This window comes from Ambystoma mexicanum, chromosome 9, assembly GCF_040938575.1.
Source record: "Ambystoma mexicanum isolate Mex_15411 chromosome 9, UKY_AmexF1_1, whole genome shotgun sequence".
NCBI lineage: Eukaryota > Metazoa > Chordata > Amphibia > Caudata > Ambystomatidae > Ambystoma > Ambystoma mexicanum.
In genome coordinates this window covers 366,002,424-366,016,694 of record NC_090931.1, presented here as the reverse complement: position 1 = coordinate 366,016,694, position 14,271 = coordinate 366,002,424, and the positions used below count along the sequence as shown (strand labels likewise).

Below are 14,271 nucleotides of genomic sequence, written 5' to 3'. Positions count from 1 at the left end.
TAGTTTAAAAGGGACATGTGGTGCTATCCACATGATGACCCCTCTAGCATACATGGAATATGTTGCGCCTATTGTAGTCCCTTTCCATTTCCTCCTCACCACTTCTAGCTCATCCCTGGTCAGATGGGTTTCTTGTAGTAATGCAATGTCTATTTTCTGTCTCTTCAGGTACATCATGACCTTATTCCGTTTGGTATAACTGTTTAGCCCTCTCACATTCCAGGTTACTATCTTCAGGTATCCCATGTCAACCATTCCCTACACCTCCCGACTCCACACCCGCCCTCCTTTTCTTAAGAACTGGCTTACAATTGTAGGCTCTCCCCCTCCCAACTCCCCAAATGCCCCACTCCCCCCACTTTCCCCCAACTACCCTATCACACTTCACTCCCCTCCCCCCAAACTGTTGCCCAGATCCATCCCTGGATCTCAGGCCTCCCCACATCTAGTCCTTTCCTCAGGGCTCTATGGGGGGATACCGACATAGCAGTATCTCAACTAAACTAACTACTGGGGTTGCTAGCGCATTCCTCCGTGAACTCCCTCATACCTTCTAGGCAATTTAGGCTTCCACTATTTACAATTCACTCTTGAGCTCCCTACGTTGCACACTATTATCTAGTCCGTAGTCCATGTAACCACAACAATCACCCTCGCCACTGTTCAAATCATACTACTTCTCTGCAGAATCTTCAGTTACTTCTCCATCCCGTTTCCCGTCTGATCCGTTGCTCTGGCTGGGCAATTTCTCGCATCTAACCATATCGTTGCTTCCTCGGGGGTCTCGAAGAAATTAGCTTTACTATTGTGTATCATCTTCAGCTTCGCAGGGTAGAGCAGCATGTATTTGTATCCGGCTTCGCGTAGCCTCCTCTTGATAGACACATAGTTCAATTGCTGTCGTTGCACCAAGAAGGTGTAGTCCTGGTATACCGTGATCGTTGCTGATCCTCTGTTTATGGTCCACCCTTTGTGGAAATGCTCAAGGATCTTCTCTCTATATTGGTAGTTTAATATTTTTGCGATTAGCGGTCTGGGATGGGCCCCTGGGCACGGTTGCCTAGTATGAGCTCTGTGCACTCTCTCTCCACTGCAAGTTCCTGGGTGAGTGCTCCTCCGCTTACCTCCTGCAGCAGTTTATTCCCCACATAGCCGGTTGGGTCTAAGACTTCCTCTCCTTCTGGGAGTCCCACAACGCGGATATTATTTCTTCGTGCCCACCCTTCCGCTTCCTCAGCCCTGTTTTCTAGGTTGCACGCTTGTTGTTGCAGGATAGCAACCTCTTCAGCATTCGCAGTGCAGATATTCGTGTTGGTTTTCACGTTCGCCTCCAGCCTGCACGTGCGCTCCGCCAGATTTCTGACATCTTGCCGCAAGAGATTGACATCTATGCTAACTGCGTCAATTTTCGCTTCGGGTGAAGTCCTTAGTTCTGCCATGGTCGTTTCGATTTTACCTTCCCACAATGTCTTCAGTTACGCTATGGCACCTAGGATCTGCTGATCATTTCGCGAGTGGGCCTCCCCCCATTGTATATCTGGTTTCTTGGGCCTCACCACTTTGCCTAATGGGGATGTTTTGGTGAAATCCTCCATCGTTGCTTGCTTCCCTTTTGACTCGACTCCTTTGGACGACATGTCTACTCCCAGAAATACCAAATACCAATCTCCAGCATCGGGCCCCCGGGTGTCTGTACTGCGTTCTGGAAACTGGGCACCGCTTGTCCAGTACCCAGTCTCCTTTTCCTTTCTGGCGCTCCTTTGACTGCCTCCGCAGGTCTCTATTCACCTGCGCTGATGTTGTCCGACATCACCAGTGGTTTGTCTTCTGCAGTTTTCCCTGCACGCTTCCTCTGCGCACCTTCATGCTCCTATGTAGGTCCAGGCCTGATGGCCTCCCGGCTTGGGTACTCTCGCCGACACACACCTCGGTGCAGGCAGCCACGGTCTCACATGTGCCTTGGGTGGGGCACCTTGTAACACAGAGCTGCTGTCTGCCTTCTGCGAGGGGTTTGCACTGGCAATCCCGGCTGGTGTTGCTTCGGGGTGCCCTTTTGCAAGCTGGTACCCTGCTACGGGGCCGCACGTGACTGTGTTTATGGGGGGGGGTCTTTACTCCTGATCGCTTGCCCCGTGTCAGGAACCTTATTCCACACTTTGGTGCCTCTGTACCAGTCAGTGGCGTTTGATTTTCCCCCCTCAAGCCCTGTTTATCATGTCTTTCAGGCGCTGTTTGCTAATATCCTGCTCTTATGCATTGCTTGGCATCTTGTGCCCAACAGTCTTCGTGGCAGTATAAGATAACCACTCACTTGCAGGCCAGGTGTCTCGTTCCACTCTCTGAGGTCTCTGTGCCATTCGGCCTCCCACAGTGTATCTCCTCAGCTCTGTGTACCATGCCCATTAGGCGCTGTCCATTCCATCCTCCTGGTCATCTGTATGTCGTGGCATTGGTGTGTCCTTTAGGTCTCTTCCAATGTATCACAGTATGGAGGGTATAGTGTTATGCCCAGATCCTCCTGGATCCTTTATCCTGGTATTGGCTGCGCGACATCTTGTATTTCGCCACACGTCTCGTTACTAGTTCATTTCTGATTCCTTCGTTTCCATTCACGGAACATCGGTTAGCGAGACCCGCTCAGCTGATTGCATGCCTTGTGGCGTATCGAGTGTCTCCGGGCATCTGCTGCCTTCCATGTGTGCTTTCTTTTTTTTGTATTCCCGTTCTGGGTACTGCTTCTCTTGTGCCTCGTCAGTTACACTGTATCCCCATCCATTGCCCGACCAGCGTCTGCAGGATGCTACACTGTCGCGGGCCACTGTGCTCCCTTCTACGTGCGTTCCGCTGCACTCGCCCCATCAGTCATCATTCCTTCAGCATTCTTGTTCGCGGGGGCACTTCTGCAGATTTATGCTGCGTATGGGCTCGTTGCTGGCACCTTCATGCTGATCTCCCGTCCTCAAGCCTGTAGCTACTCTTCGTTTCCAGCGCTATTCGTTCTATGTGTGCGCGGCACATTCATAAGTCTGTGCAGGGGTTAAGTCCTAAAAATTAAAGTGGGGGACTCATCAACAAACACAATGGGATGTGACGTCACCAGAAATTAGCATATCAAGGTGAAATATGCACATTTCATTAAATTGGCTTTGCATAACCACCCAAATTGCACAGGGCGAATGGCATTTGCCTTTCGTAAAATCAAAACACACACAAAACCAAGAGAGGATATTTTCTCCTAATAGTGTTTTGGAAAACGTTAAAAGGTGTGCCTGCTTTAAACTCCAAGAACCAATACAAATGTTTTCCCTGGGACTTGCAGTACGGAAATGTGAAATTTAACCTTTAGTTGTTTGTTATTTTTCATCAGGTTATATAGTGCAGTGGTGAAGTGCCCAGCCGCACACCTGACGACTGCGGTTTGATCCCCAAGGTCGTCTTTAATTCATAAATTCAAAGAACATCCAATGGTTCTCATTTTAGCTGGGGGGGACTGAGTACACCCTCTGAATAAAGTGGGTGGACTCCGTCCCCCCGCGTGTACCCTCCACTTGAGCCCTGAGTCTGTGGCTTTGTTTATTATTGCTGTAGATTTCTGACCTTTTATGGCACAGATCAGTGTCGGATCACAGGAGTTCGCAAAGTCTGCTCCATAGCTCATGGCCTCATAGCCACGCCCCCCCTGCCCGCTTTGTTTTATGAGCAACAGGGGCAGGAAGCTCATTCTGCCCTCGCAGAGTTGTTTAACTCTTTCAATTTCTGGGTGTACATCCTAATAGTTGCCAACATGATCCATGCCAATCCGTAGGTGCTTATCCAGTCCTGTTTTTTCTTTGCATTCCCATTCTAAAACTCAATGGTGCATGTTTGCAGCTACGCATCAATGATGCTGAGCGTGAAACACGATCGTCTCCTTTTAAGTCCTATAGGTGAACTGCATTGCCGGTAATGATTTTGAGCAGTATCAGGGCTCATCCACATCTTATGTTACATTCTTTGGAAGCTGAGTGACGAGTCCTAAAGCAGAAAGCTACAAAGGTAGAGGAGTAAGTTGAGTGGCTGTTGCTGAGATCTTTTATGTTCAAAGCAGCAGTAAATCATGTGGCTTTTTCCAGTTTCCTCTGAAAAAAAGTGCTGTAAAATGCACCCTTTCGACCTAGGGAATGCACCTGCAGTAAAATGATAAAGTTGGCGCCCATGATATGGATCTGAGATACTTTCAGTTCAGTTCAGTGTCATTATTTGGATGTAGACATCCATCAAACAATTACAAAATTTAAAATCATCACATTAAAAATAACATCAGCACAGAATAGTCATACCATTGTTAAGATATAAGACTTCTCCTATACACCCAGAGGGGTGAGGGCAGGAGCCCCCCCAGCCCCACAGCCCAGCAGAGGATCCACAGCAGGACCCAGGTACGGAGCGTGCCACTGTGCAGGGCCTGCCTGACCCTGTCCTGAAGAAGTGCCTGACTCGCCCATGCCGGGCGCATCGCGGCACGATATCGAGGCTGAACCTCGATTTGATTCGAAAGAACCGCCGGCAGGCGGAATCGCCGGCGGCCAATCCTAAGGCCATACAAAGGCCTGTTCTGCGCCTGTTACGCGCATGGCAGCGCGGAGTGGCCATCAACTCGGCTCAACTTACACCCTACCCTCCACCAGAACCCTCTCGCATAAGGAGAACGTACTGTAAGTTCCTGCAAGTACCGGGACATTACTGCATGCATGTACTTTTAGCCACCTCTACTGAGATGGTCTATGGTCACTACTACCAGTCACACACCCTTTGGTCGTATTTAGACCACACTACTGTGTTGTGCCTTATGGTCGCATAGTGACCACACTACTGTGTTGTGCCTTATGGTCGTATTTAGACTACACTACTGTGTTGTGCCTTATGGTCGCATAGTGACCACACTACTGTGTTGTGCCTCATGGTCGTATTTAGACCACGCTACTGTGTTGTGCCTCATGGTCGTATTTAGACCACACTACTGTGTTGTGCCTTATGGTCGTATTTAGACTACACTACTGTGTTGTGCCTTATGGTCGCATAGTGACCACACTACTGTGTTGTGCCTCATGGTCGTATTTAGACCACACTACTGTGTTGTGCCTTATGGTCGCATAGTGACCACACTATTGTGTTGTGCCTTATGGTCGTATTTAGACTACACCACTGTGTTGTGCCTTATGGTCGTATTTAGACCACACTACTGTGTTGTGCCTTATGGTCGTATTTAGACTACACTACTGTGTCGTGCCTTATGGTCGCATAGTGACCACACTACTGTGTCGTGCCTTATGGTCATATTTGGACCACACTACTGTGTTGTGCCTATGGTCGTATTTAGACCACACTATTGAAACAAGGCGTGTGCCTATTTCATACCTGTTACACGCCAGTGCCTGCCGACGGCCAGACCCCCGGCATCACAACCCTATCAACTACCTTTATCTAGGGGCTACATAGACCATCCCAACCACGGTCACCTTAACCAGGTATTACTCAGCGTTTCCATAACATTCTCGACCCCACCATTTAGCATGTATCTACTCACCTCCATCTTGCTTGCCTACGTCATGACCAGCCTCAATACCACATTTCCGACCAAGATGGCTCCACACTTACCCAACATGCCAGCCCTACCCAGGCGTAACAACCAAGTACCTTACTCAGATTTAAACGCCTCTCAGACACTATCTTCCAGTCACCCTCGCACCACCACAGAAAGGAACTTAGGACTTAGAGCTAGACTAGCCAAAATCCATGAACCACTTGCCCGCTCACTGTCCACTACACATAACTCTAGATCGCTGCCACCGCGACCTATTACCTCCACACAACCCAGTAACCCACTACAAACCCTTCAGAACTCCCGCAACCAGGGTACCCCTAAACTTACACAAGACAAGCGCCATACTACTACCTCAAAAAATATAGCTACCATCTCTAAAAACAAAGCTAGCCCCAATATCAAGGGAGCCTTGATCAATGCCAGGTCGCTAGTAGCTCATGCTACAGAAATTGCAGACCTAATACTCACTGAAAACCTTGACTTCCTCGCCATCACTGAGACCTGGCTACACCCAGCAGCAGGCCCTATGCTTATGTTGGCAGTCCCAGATAACTATTCTATCCTGAGACAAGACCGCCCTAACTCTAGAGGAGGTGGTGTCGCCTTTATCCACAAGTGCAGTCTTACCATGAGACTAACCACCTCGACCGACGCCCTCTCTTGCGAATCACTAGCAGTCAAAATACCACTCACTAACTCCCAAACTCTTAACATCTACCTGATCTACCGTCCGCCAGGCCCCATCGGCACCTTCGATGAAGACCTTAACTCCATCCTATCCAGCAACCTCAAAAGCTCCACTCAAGCCCTCACCTTAGGAGACTTTAACTTGGGCTACAATGACTTAGAAGACCATTCCGCTAGTACCATAGCTAATACTCTTACTGAATTAGGCTTTGTGCAAAGATGTATGACACCTACGCACACGAAAGGTAGAACACTTGACTGGGTGGCCGACCATAACTGCCTAGTGAACATCACTAATATCTCACCCCAAGCCTGGACCGACCACCATTTGGTATCATTCATGCTCTCCACCGACAGACCCCCACCCCCGCCCACCATCAAGGCCCCACCCACTCTCACTAGAAACAAAAAGAACATGACAGTAGAAAGACTTATCCCTGACCTCCTCCCCATTCTCAACTCACTTCCTGATAACCTGGACCCTGAGTCCTTAGTTGAAGAATATAACAAGATTATGGCCACCTCACTGGACCGCATCGCCCCCCTTAAACTGAGATCCAGTAAACCGAAAACGCACCTCAACAAATGGTACTCACCATTCCTCAAAAAACTAAGACAGCAAAAAAGAAACTGCGAGGCCATCTGGAAAAAATCCCCTTCAGTCTCTAATAAACTAAAACTCTCCAAACTAGCCGCACTCTACAAAAAAGAAATCTACCTGGCCAAACGAGCCTCCTTTGACTCTCGTATATCCCAAGCGAAATCTAACATGAAAGAACTTTTCTCCATCCTCAAAGAAATAGAAACCCCCATAGCACCCCTTGACACGTGCACCAAAGATAAAAACTGGTGCTCAGAAATTCAAAGTGCCCTAGCCAACAAGATTGCGACTCTTCAAAGTAAAATCACTAGCAAAAGAGCATCCCTGAATGACACCCTCAACTCAATAATTCCGGACAAACCCACACCCACTGACCTAGCCCGCTTCCAATTCACCAAAGTCAACATACTGGAAGTCGAAAAAATTATCCTGTCCTTGAAACCGTCTAACTGCCAGGGAGATCTATGCCCTGCACAGCTCATTAAAGATGCTGCCTGCGACCTCTCCCCTTTCATTACAAAATTGATCAATGCCTCCTTTGCCACTGGCTCCATCCCTACTAACCTAAAACAATCCTGGGTACTACCTCTACTGAAAAAACCTACACTCGACCCAGCCACACCCACAAACTACCGACCCATAACTACTGTTCCCTTTCTACTAAAAATTCTGGACAAGGTTGCCTATGTACAAATACAGAAGCACTTGGAAGAACACAACCTCTTAGGCTCTAGACATTCTGGATTCCGTCCCCAACACGGGACTGAAACCGCCCTTATTGACTTGAAAGCGCAGATCGATTCGCTCAGAGACAACGGACAAGCCGCCCTACTCCTCCTCCTCGACCTATCTGCAGCCTTCGATCTGGTCGATCACTCCGTCCTTTGCTCACACCTCCACTCCTCGGCTCATTTCTCCAGCGAGGCCATCACCTGGATCACATCCTTCCTTAACGGCAGGACTATGAGGGTCTTCTCTCCCACGGCGGCAGCAGACCCTATACCCATCACCTGTGGTGTTCCTCAGGGCTCTTGTGTCTCCCCCACATTATATAACATATTTACCAAGCCCCTTTTCGATGATTTGGATCATCTTGGTATCACCTACACTAACTATGCAGATGATACTCAGATCCTCCTTCCGCTTTCAGGAGATTATGGAAAGGATTTGGCCTTGTTAAATAGGGTGTACATCATCATCCAGGCATGGATGGCTACTCATGGACTATGCCTGAATGATGATAAAACAGAACTCATCATCTTAGGCACCACAATCAGTATAAAGAAACTTGGCCCGGCTTATAAATCCTTCATGATTGACGGGAACAACATCAAAGTCGGACTGGAGGTCAAAACATTGGGATTCTATCTAGACTCCAATTTTTCCCTCAAAAGACAAGTGAGCTCCCTTGCATCCTCCACGGCTTACACGTGCAAATTAATCCGTGCAGCCAAACCTTTCCTGTCCGACACTAGTTGTCTGACACTCGCCAGAGCCCTCATACTGTCTCGCCTTGACTATTGTAACGCCCTCTACCTAGGATCCACCAAGGCCATCACCAATAAACTGCAAACCCTTCAGAACAACGCTCTCAGAGCAGCTCTGGGCATCTCCAGAAGAGAACACATTACAGGATTCAGCCAACAGAACAATTGGCTCCCCACCAGAGATAAAATTCTCTTAAAAACGGCATCCCTCACCCACAAGTCTCTCAACAACGCAGCCCCAACCTACCTGATCAACAGGTTCAACAAACTATCCTCCTCAAGACCCATCAGAACCGCATACAAAGATTGCTTATCTGTCCCCCACTACAAACGGGCCACTATAGGAGGCAACAGCTTCCCGGTAAAAGCTGCCAAGTTCTGGAACTCCCTGCCTCCAAACCTCAGAGCAGACTTGCCTTATCAGAACTTCCGTTCCAAGTTAATCTCCTGGCTGAAACTGGAGACCCACTAAAACCAGGTAGTGTCCAGCGCTACACGCACACATCGTAACCACGTGTGCCTCTTGCTTATCTGTATATTACATTACGGCCTGCTGGCCTACTGTTGATTTGTATATATTGTATATAACATTTGTGCACCTATATTTGTATTATGTATTTTCCTCGTGTAGTGTAACCAAGCTTCGAAAATTCTTGTAAAGTCTGCGCCCTGATACCCCCGGGTACGCTCGCGCATTATAAATAATAAAACAAACAAACAAACAAGATACGTTACTTAAAAGTCCATTTCAATACAGCTTAGTAAAGTGCAAGAATCCACTAAACAGATAAAAACCCTCTTCTTAAAATACATGGCTCTTTTTAAAATGGACAGCAAAGCCCAGGCAACAAATGGGGCGATAGGAGATAAAAGAAAGAATAGGACAGAGCGGTGTTGTCTCAAATTAAACTTTCTGAATGCAGGAACTATGGTGGCTTTTCTAATGTCCTTATAAGCGGGACGAAAGAAGGTGGGATGCTTTCCTTCTTCCGCGGTATCTCCTAACAGGGGACAACTCAGAGACATTTTTTCAAACCAATATCAAAACATAGGCTTTTCAGCCGCTGACAGTTTGGGCTCCTCTGGCACATTTTAGTGCTTGCAGAAGCTGTTTTTAGTTACTTTCGATTGGTCTCCCTGAGCAGCTAAGCATGGTGGCAGAACTCAAATCTACAGTGTTTTTGTTTTGTTTTCTCATTTATAAAGCGCACTAAACCCGAGGTCATCATGGCACTATTGCATGAACCAGTTACTCTTAACAAGTGTACATAAGGACTGAATAACAGACCTGCAGAGCCAGCAGGCGACCCCCCCCCCCCCGTTAGGTCACAACCCCTTGATGAGCCCTGGCCATTTTTCCTTGCCACTTAAGGCACTGGCGTCGGTGCACCAGGTTTCAGGTCCGGTCTGTTTGTGGCACTGTGACTCGGACTGCTGTGAGTGGTCAGTAGCTCACTGGCCAGCATTTGGCCAGTAACTACTATGGAAATGGACAGACAATCTAAAAGATTCCTCAGTCATTGTTACTCACCTGTCCCAGAGCACAGTACAAGAACTGCTCTTGTAGAAATATTTTGTTGTCGAGATGGCTGATAGAGGGCGTCAAGAAACTCATACACGTTAGGGAATGGGAAATCTTTCAGCCATTTCTTGTATCTATATCAATAGCTACATGAGCATTCAAGATCATTTAAGCAGTGGTCGAAGTGTACGAAAAGAAGTAGTGGAACTATGTTCCCTACTGGCCTGCACCCACTCCCCACAAACTCAATCACCACGCCCACTCCCACACACAATACAAACACATGCACCTGCTGCTTAAGGGAACGTTCAGTGCAGTGCACTGAACGTACAAGTTTCAACTTCTCCCTACACTTTTATTTTAAAACGAAACCATTCCGGAACGGTTTCTTTTTAAAAATAAAAGTATAGGAACAGAAAAACTTAATTTAAAAAAGTAGAGGAGCACCGTTCCCAACCGCTCCCGCTCACTTAGACCACTGATTTTAAGTGGCTTTGATTCCGAAGGAAGGTTAGTCAAACATATTTTACAGCATTCAAATTCCCTCTTCCCACGTATATTTCCTCTGTTTTTTTTAAACAAGCAAAATAAAGTTCCCGCACTGCTGCCTGGGAAGCCAAAAAAAGATGGACCCCAGTTCTGATTCGATCTCGAATACAAAGGGATCCAGCATAAACATAATCAAACAAATGTAATCCGCAATAGTAATATTATCCAGTACGAGTGCACGACCATTCGGCTCTTGCTTGGTGTGAATACGGCTGCTCTGCCTTCTGTCCCTTTAACTCCAGTCCTGCTCAGTAGCTATGGTCTGAATGACCTCTCCTCTGATTGAGCTTCCTGTGTCAGTTTCAGTGAATTAACTGCCCTCCTTGCGTCATGCTCTGTCATGCCATGAAGCAATGTCCACAAACCTCTATTGCGCCCTCTGCCATTTCTGCAGTCCTCGGCATGGGCGGGTTGTTTCATTACTGGGCCGGGAGGATAGCTCGGGGGCAACGCGTTTCTCTTGGAAGCAAAACAATGCATAGCAACACAGGTTCGAATCCTGGTCTCGCGCTTAGAAACTGGTCTCCGGTATTAAGCACGTTATAAAAGAACAATTCTAATTACTGCTGCATGCACAGCAGCCCCATTGGTGGTCTTGGCTGCAGTATCGTGCTGAAGATTCCACCAGCCTAAGCAAAATCTGGGACCGGGCCGCTCAAGGTCACGATCTTTGACTTCACTTGATTCGGTTATTGGGTCCTCTGGGCTTTCATATTGTGATTATCTGTAGTACCTTTGGGTACTTCCTCCATCTGGCTATAGCTGCACCTTTTGGGAGTACCCAGGTACTTCCTCCCAGGTTACCGCAACCATCTGTCTATAGCTTTCAACGTATACACATATTTTCTCTGAGGTTACCCCGATGGTTTCTCAATCTGTCTCCAGCTGCACCCTTTGTGTACCCATATACCTCTCGTAGGCTACTCCAACAATGCCCCCATTCTGCCCTTATATGCCACGGGGTAGCACTGCCCCTTGCAGACCAGAGCAGTATGTGAAACAGCAGAGAGAAGGTGGCACTGCTAAAGTGTGGTGCTGCCATCTGTACCATTTCGGAATATCCTGTTTAGGCATTCACAAATAGTGCCAGGGGTGGTTCCTGAGGCTTGTTTTACTCCCCAATCAAATGTTCAGCAATGGTTTCCCAATGCTCTGCCTACTGTTTTGCCAGTGCCAGTTCCTTCGCCAGGTTTTAGCAGTTCAATATCCATGCTCTGCACAAGTTAACAATGGTTTGTGCCCAGTGATCGAAGTGAGCAAGAAAGGTCGGGAACGTAGTTCCACTGCTTTAATTTTTTTCTGTTTATCATTCCTTGACTTTTTACGACCATATTCACCATTCTATACAGATGATTTGATTTGTCCATTCATGTCTTTGTGCAAGTGTAAAGTTGTAATAGGAGCCTTAGTTGTTAGTCGCTTAGACTATTGCAATGCCCCGGCTGCAACAGCATGCACATGTTGTACTGTGCAGCCTACCCTCGCCCCTGCCAAGACCACAGTTCCACTACTTTTTTCAGTACACTTCTACCGCTGTAATTGTGCCAGGCTCTCACACATCGGAAGAAGAACAACCACTGGGTTTTGTTATGTTTTCAGTCAATCTGCTCAGATGTATTTATCGAGTGAAATGCTTGGATACTCAATTAGAGACAGATAATTAAGATTTGAAGAAAGCAAATAACATAATTCGCAAGTGTGTGTGTGTGTGTGTGTGTGTGTGTGTGTGTGTGTGTGTGTGTGTGTGTATCGTAGGATCATTTGGTGTAATTTGCTTGTGTACATTGTTTTATTTAATAGAGATTGGAATAGGTTGGGGTAGTTTCCAAATAGGAATGAATGAATTTATCATTTTTTGTGTGAATTTGTTTGACTCAAAGTTTCGTTAAGAAAGGTTGAAATCCCAATGAATAATTTAGACCCTACTTTGATGACAGCCACCTGAGCATAGTCATCGAACGGACACATGCCCATGCAGTGTCAGAATTAATCATGGTCACACTTATGGTTAATATGATCAGGGATTTGCAAACATCCTGTTACCAATGAAAACGGATAATTTCTGAGGAATTGCAGAACGCTGAGTGCTACATTCATTCTTGGGCAAATGACTAAACTCATTTTTCAGACAGTGAGGAAGTGCTGCAGATGTTTCTAATGTTCCGGGTAAGGGGCCCATTTTGTGAGTTACCCACATCCGTCAATTAGCGAAGCAAGGGTCAGAACTCGGGTGTCTGGTTCCTCAAGCAAAAACAGGAACACTCAACCACTTGTGCTCACAATATGAATTTTTGATGTCTGGCAATATGTATTTTGGAGAGGATTACAGTCTGAGAAAGCATATCAGATCCTCTTTGCAAGGGCTGCAACCGAGGGTGAGTTTCAGAATGAATCAGTGGCTAGGTCAGAACCCAGACAGTTATCAGAGCATACTTTAACTTCCAGAGTCTTAAGCAGTCTCACAGAACTCACAAAGCATGCACAATATATTTGATAATGTTTTAATAATAAAATGCACTTCAATATTTGTGATTTCATTACTAATTTTCACAGTAGCACAGCGATGCTCCTGTCCATCACAAGTATGATAGTTTTTTTTCCCTGTCCACAGGCGTATCTGCACGCCATGAACATTATCCACCGAGACCTGAACTCCCATAACTGCCTGGTCCGTGAGGTAAGAGGGCTTTGAGGGCATGAATGTTATGTAACGATAGAGGGCGCAAAGATCCTCTACCCATCGCCCCATCACTCTTAGATTTAGGAAGCTGATTAATAATTTAACGTGTGCCTGTTAGAACAAGTTTGATTTATACATTTTGAAGTCATGGCGCGCACTATAGACAATTAGCAGATGTGTGGGATGACGCAACATTACACATCGATCTAGTCTGCTTTCGGTGATTGTAGCTTTCCAGGTGCGTATTTGTGGTATGAGATTTGGGGTTATGGCATTGGCGGTATGAATCTGGCACTGAGGCATTAATGCTGCAGGATTAGGAGCAAGCATGGCCCTTGCATTAGCAGGTTGGCAAAGAGGCATTGAGGGTTCATAACTAATGGCAGGCCAATGTGGTTTTCTAGTAGGCATGTGGGATTGGCGGTGCAGCCACGGTGGCGTGGTAATGGTAGTGTATGATTTGGAAGTACAATAATCTAAATGAGCCACTGGATGAGAAGAGCTGGGATGGGGACATTAGTTCAAAAAAATTGGCGAGGAATTAGGGGAAAGTGGATTGTAGATGACATATTGTTTCCCTAATGGTGTCACCTATAGATGAAGAATTTGGTTGAAGAATTGTTGCAGGAATGGGATAAAGCATTAGTGTAAGATTTTCATTAAGGCAATGGCTGAGGTTAATGGTGAGGTATTAATGCAGAATTAAGGAAGCAGATGTATTTCTTCTGGATTAGGGTGTGTTTGTCCAAGACCAGGTGGTGAAGTATTGTTTTAGAGTCTGTGTGATGTGAGCTGCAGAAGTGTGGTTTGAAATTGAATCAGGCATGAGGACTGAGCATGTGGTTCAGAGTTGTGGCTTACCTTTGCTAAAGTGTAGTGTGGCGTTGGCTCCGATTTGGGGTTGGGTGTTGGCGCAGGACTATGGTGAGGTGTTGGATGAGTCATTGGTTTGGGATTTAGGCACAGTTTTAAAGTGCAGCACTGGTTCAGAATTGGGGTGAGGCATTGCTTCACACACACAAGGTATTGGATGAATATTGGTTTTGACGCATTGATCCATAATTTGGCCGGGGTTCTGATGCAGCAATGGGGCAAATATTGGTGCAGGATCCTTGGCACGCTTTCGTAGAGTGGGATTGGGTTTCATGTGTTTTGCAGGAT

The 14,271-nt window shown here is 46.7% G+C and overlaps 1 protein-coding gene across 4 annotated transcripts in view; it reads left to right on the top strand.

Moving 5' to 3' along the window:
• LIMK1 (LIM domain kinase 1) overlaps positions 1–14,271 on the top strand; it is a 340,745-nt gene that overhangs the window by 302,914 nt on the left and 23,560 nt on the right. For all 4 annotated transcript variants that reach the window (XM_069614802.1, XM_069614804.1, XM_069614803.1 and 1 more), the window contains one exon: positions 13,042–13,107. In XM_069614802.1, the coding sequence (XP_069470903.1) occupies positions 13,042–13,107 (66 nt within the window). The remainder of the gene's footprint in view (positions 1–13,041; positions 13,108–14,271) is intronic.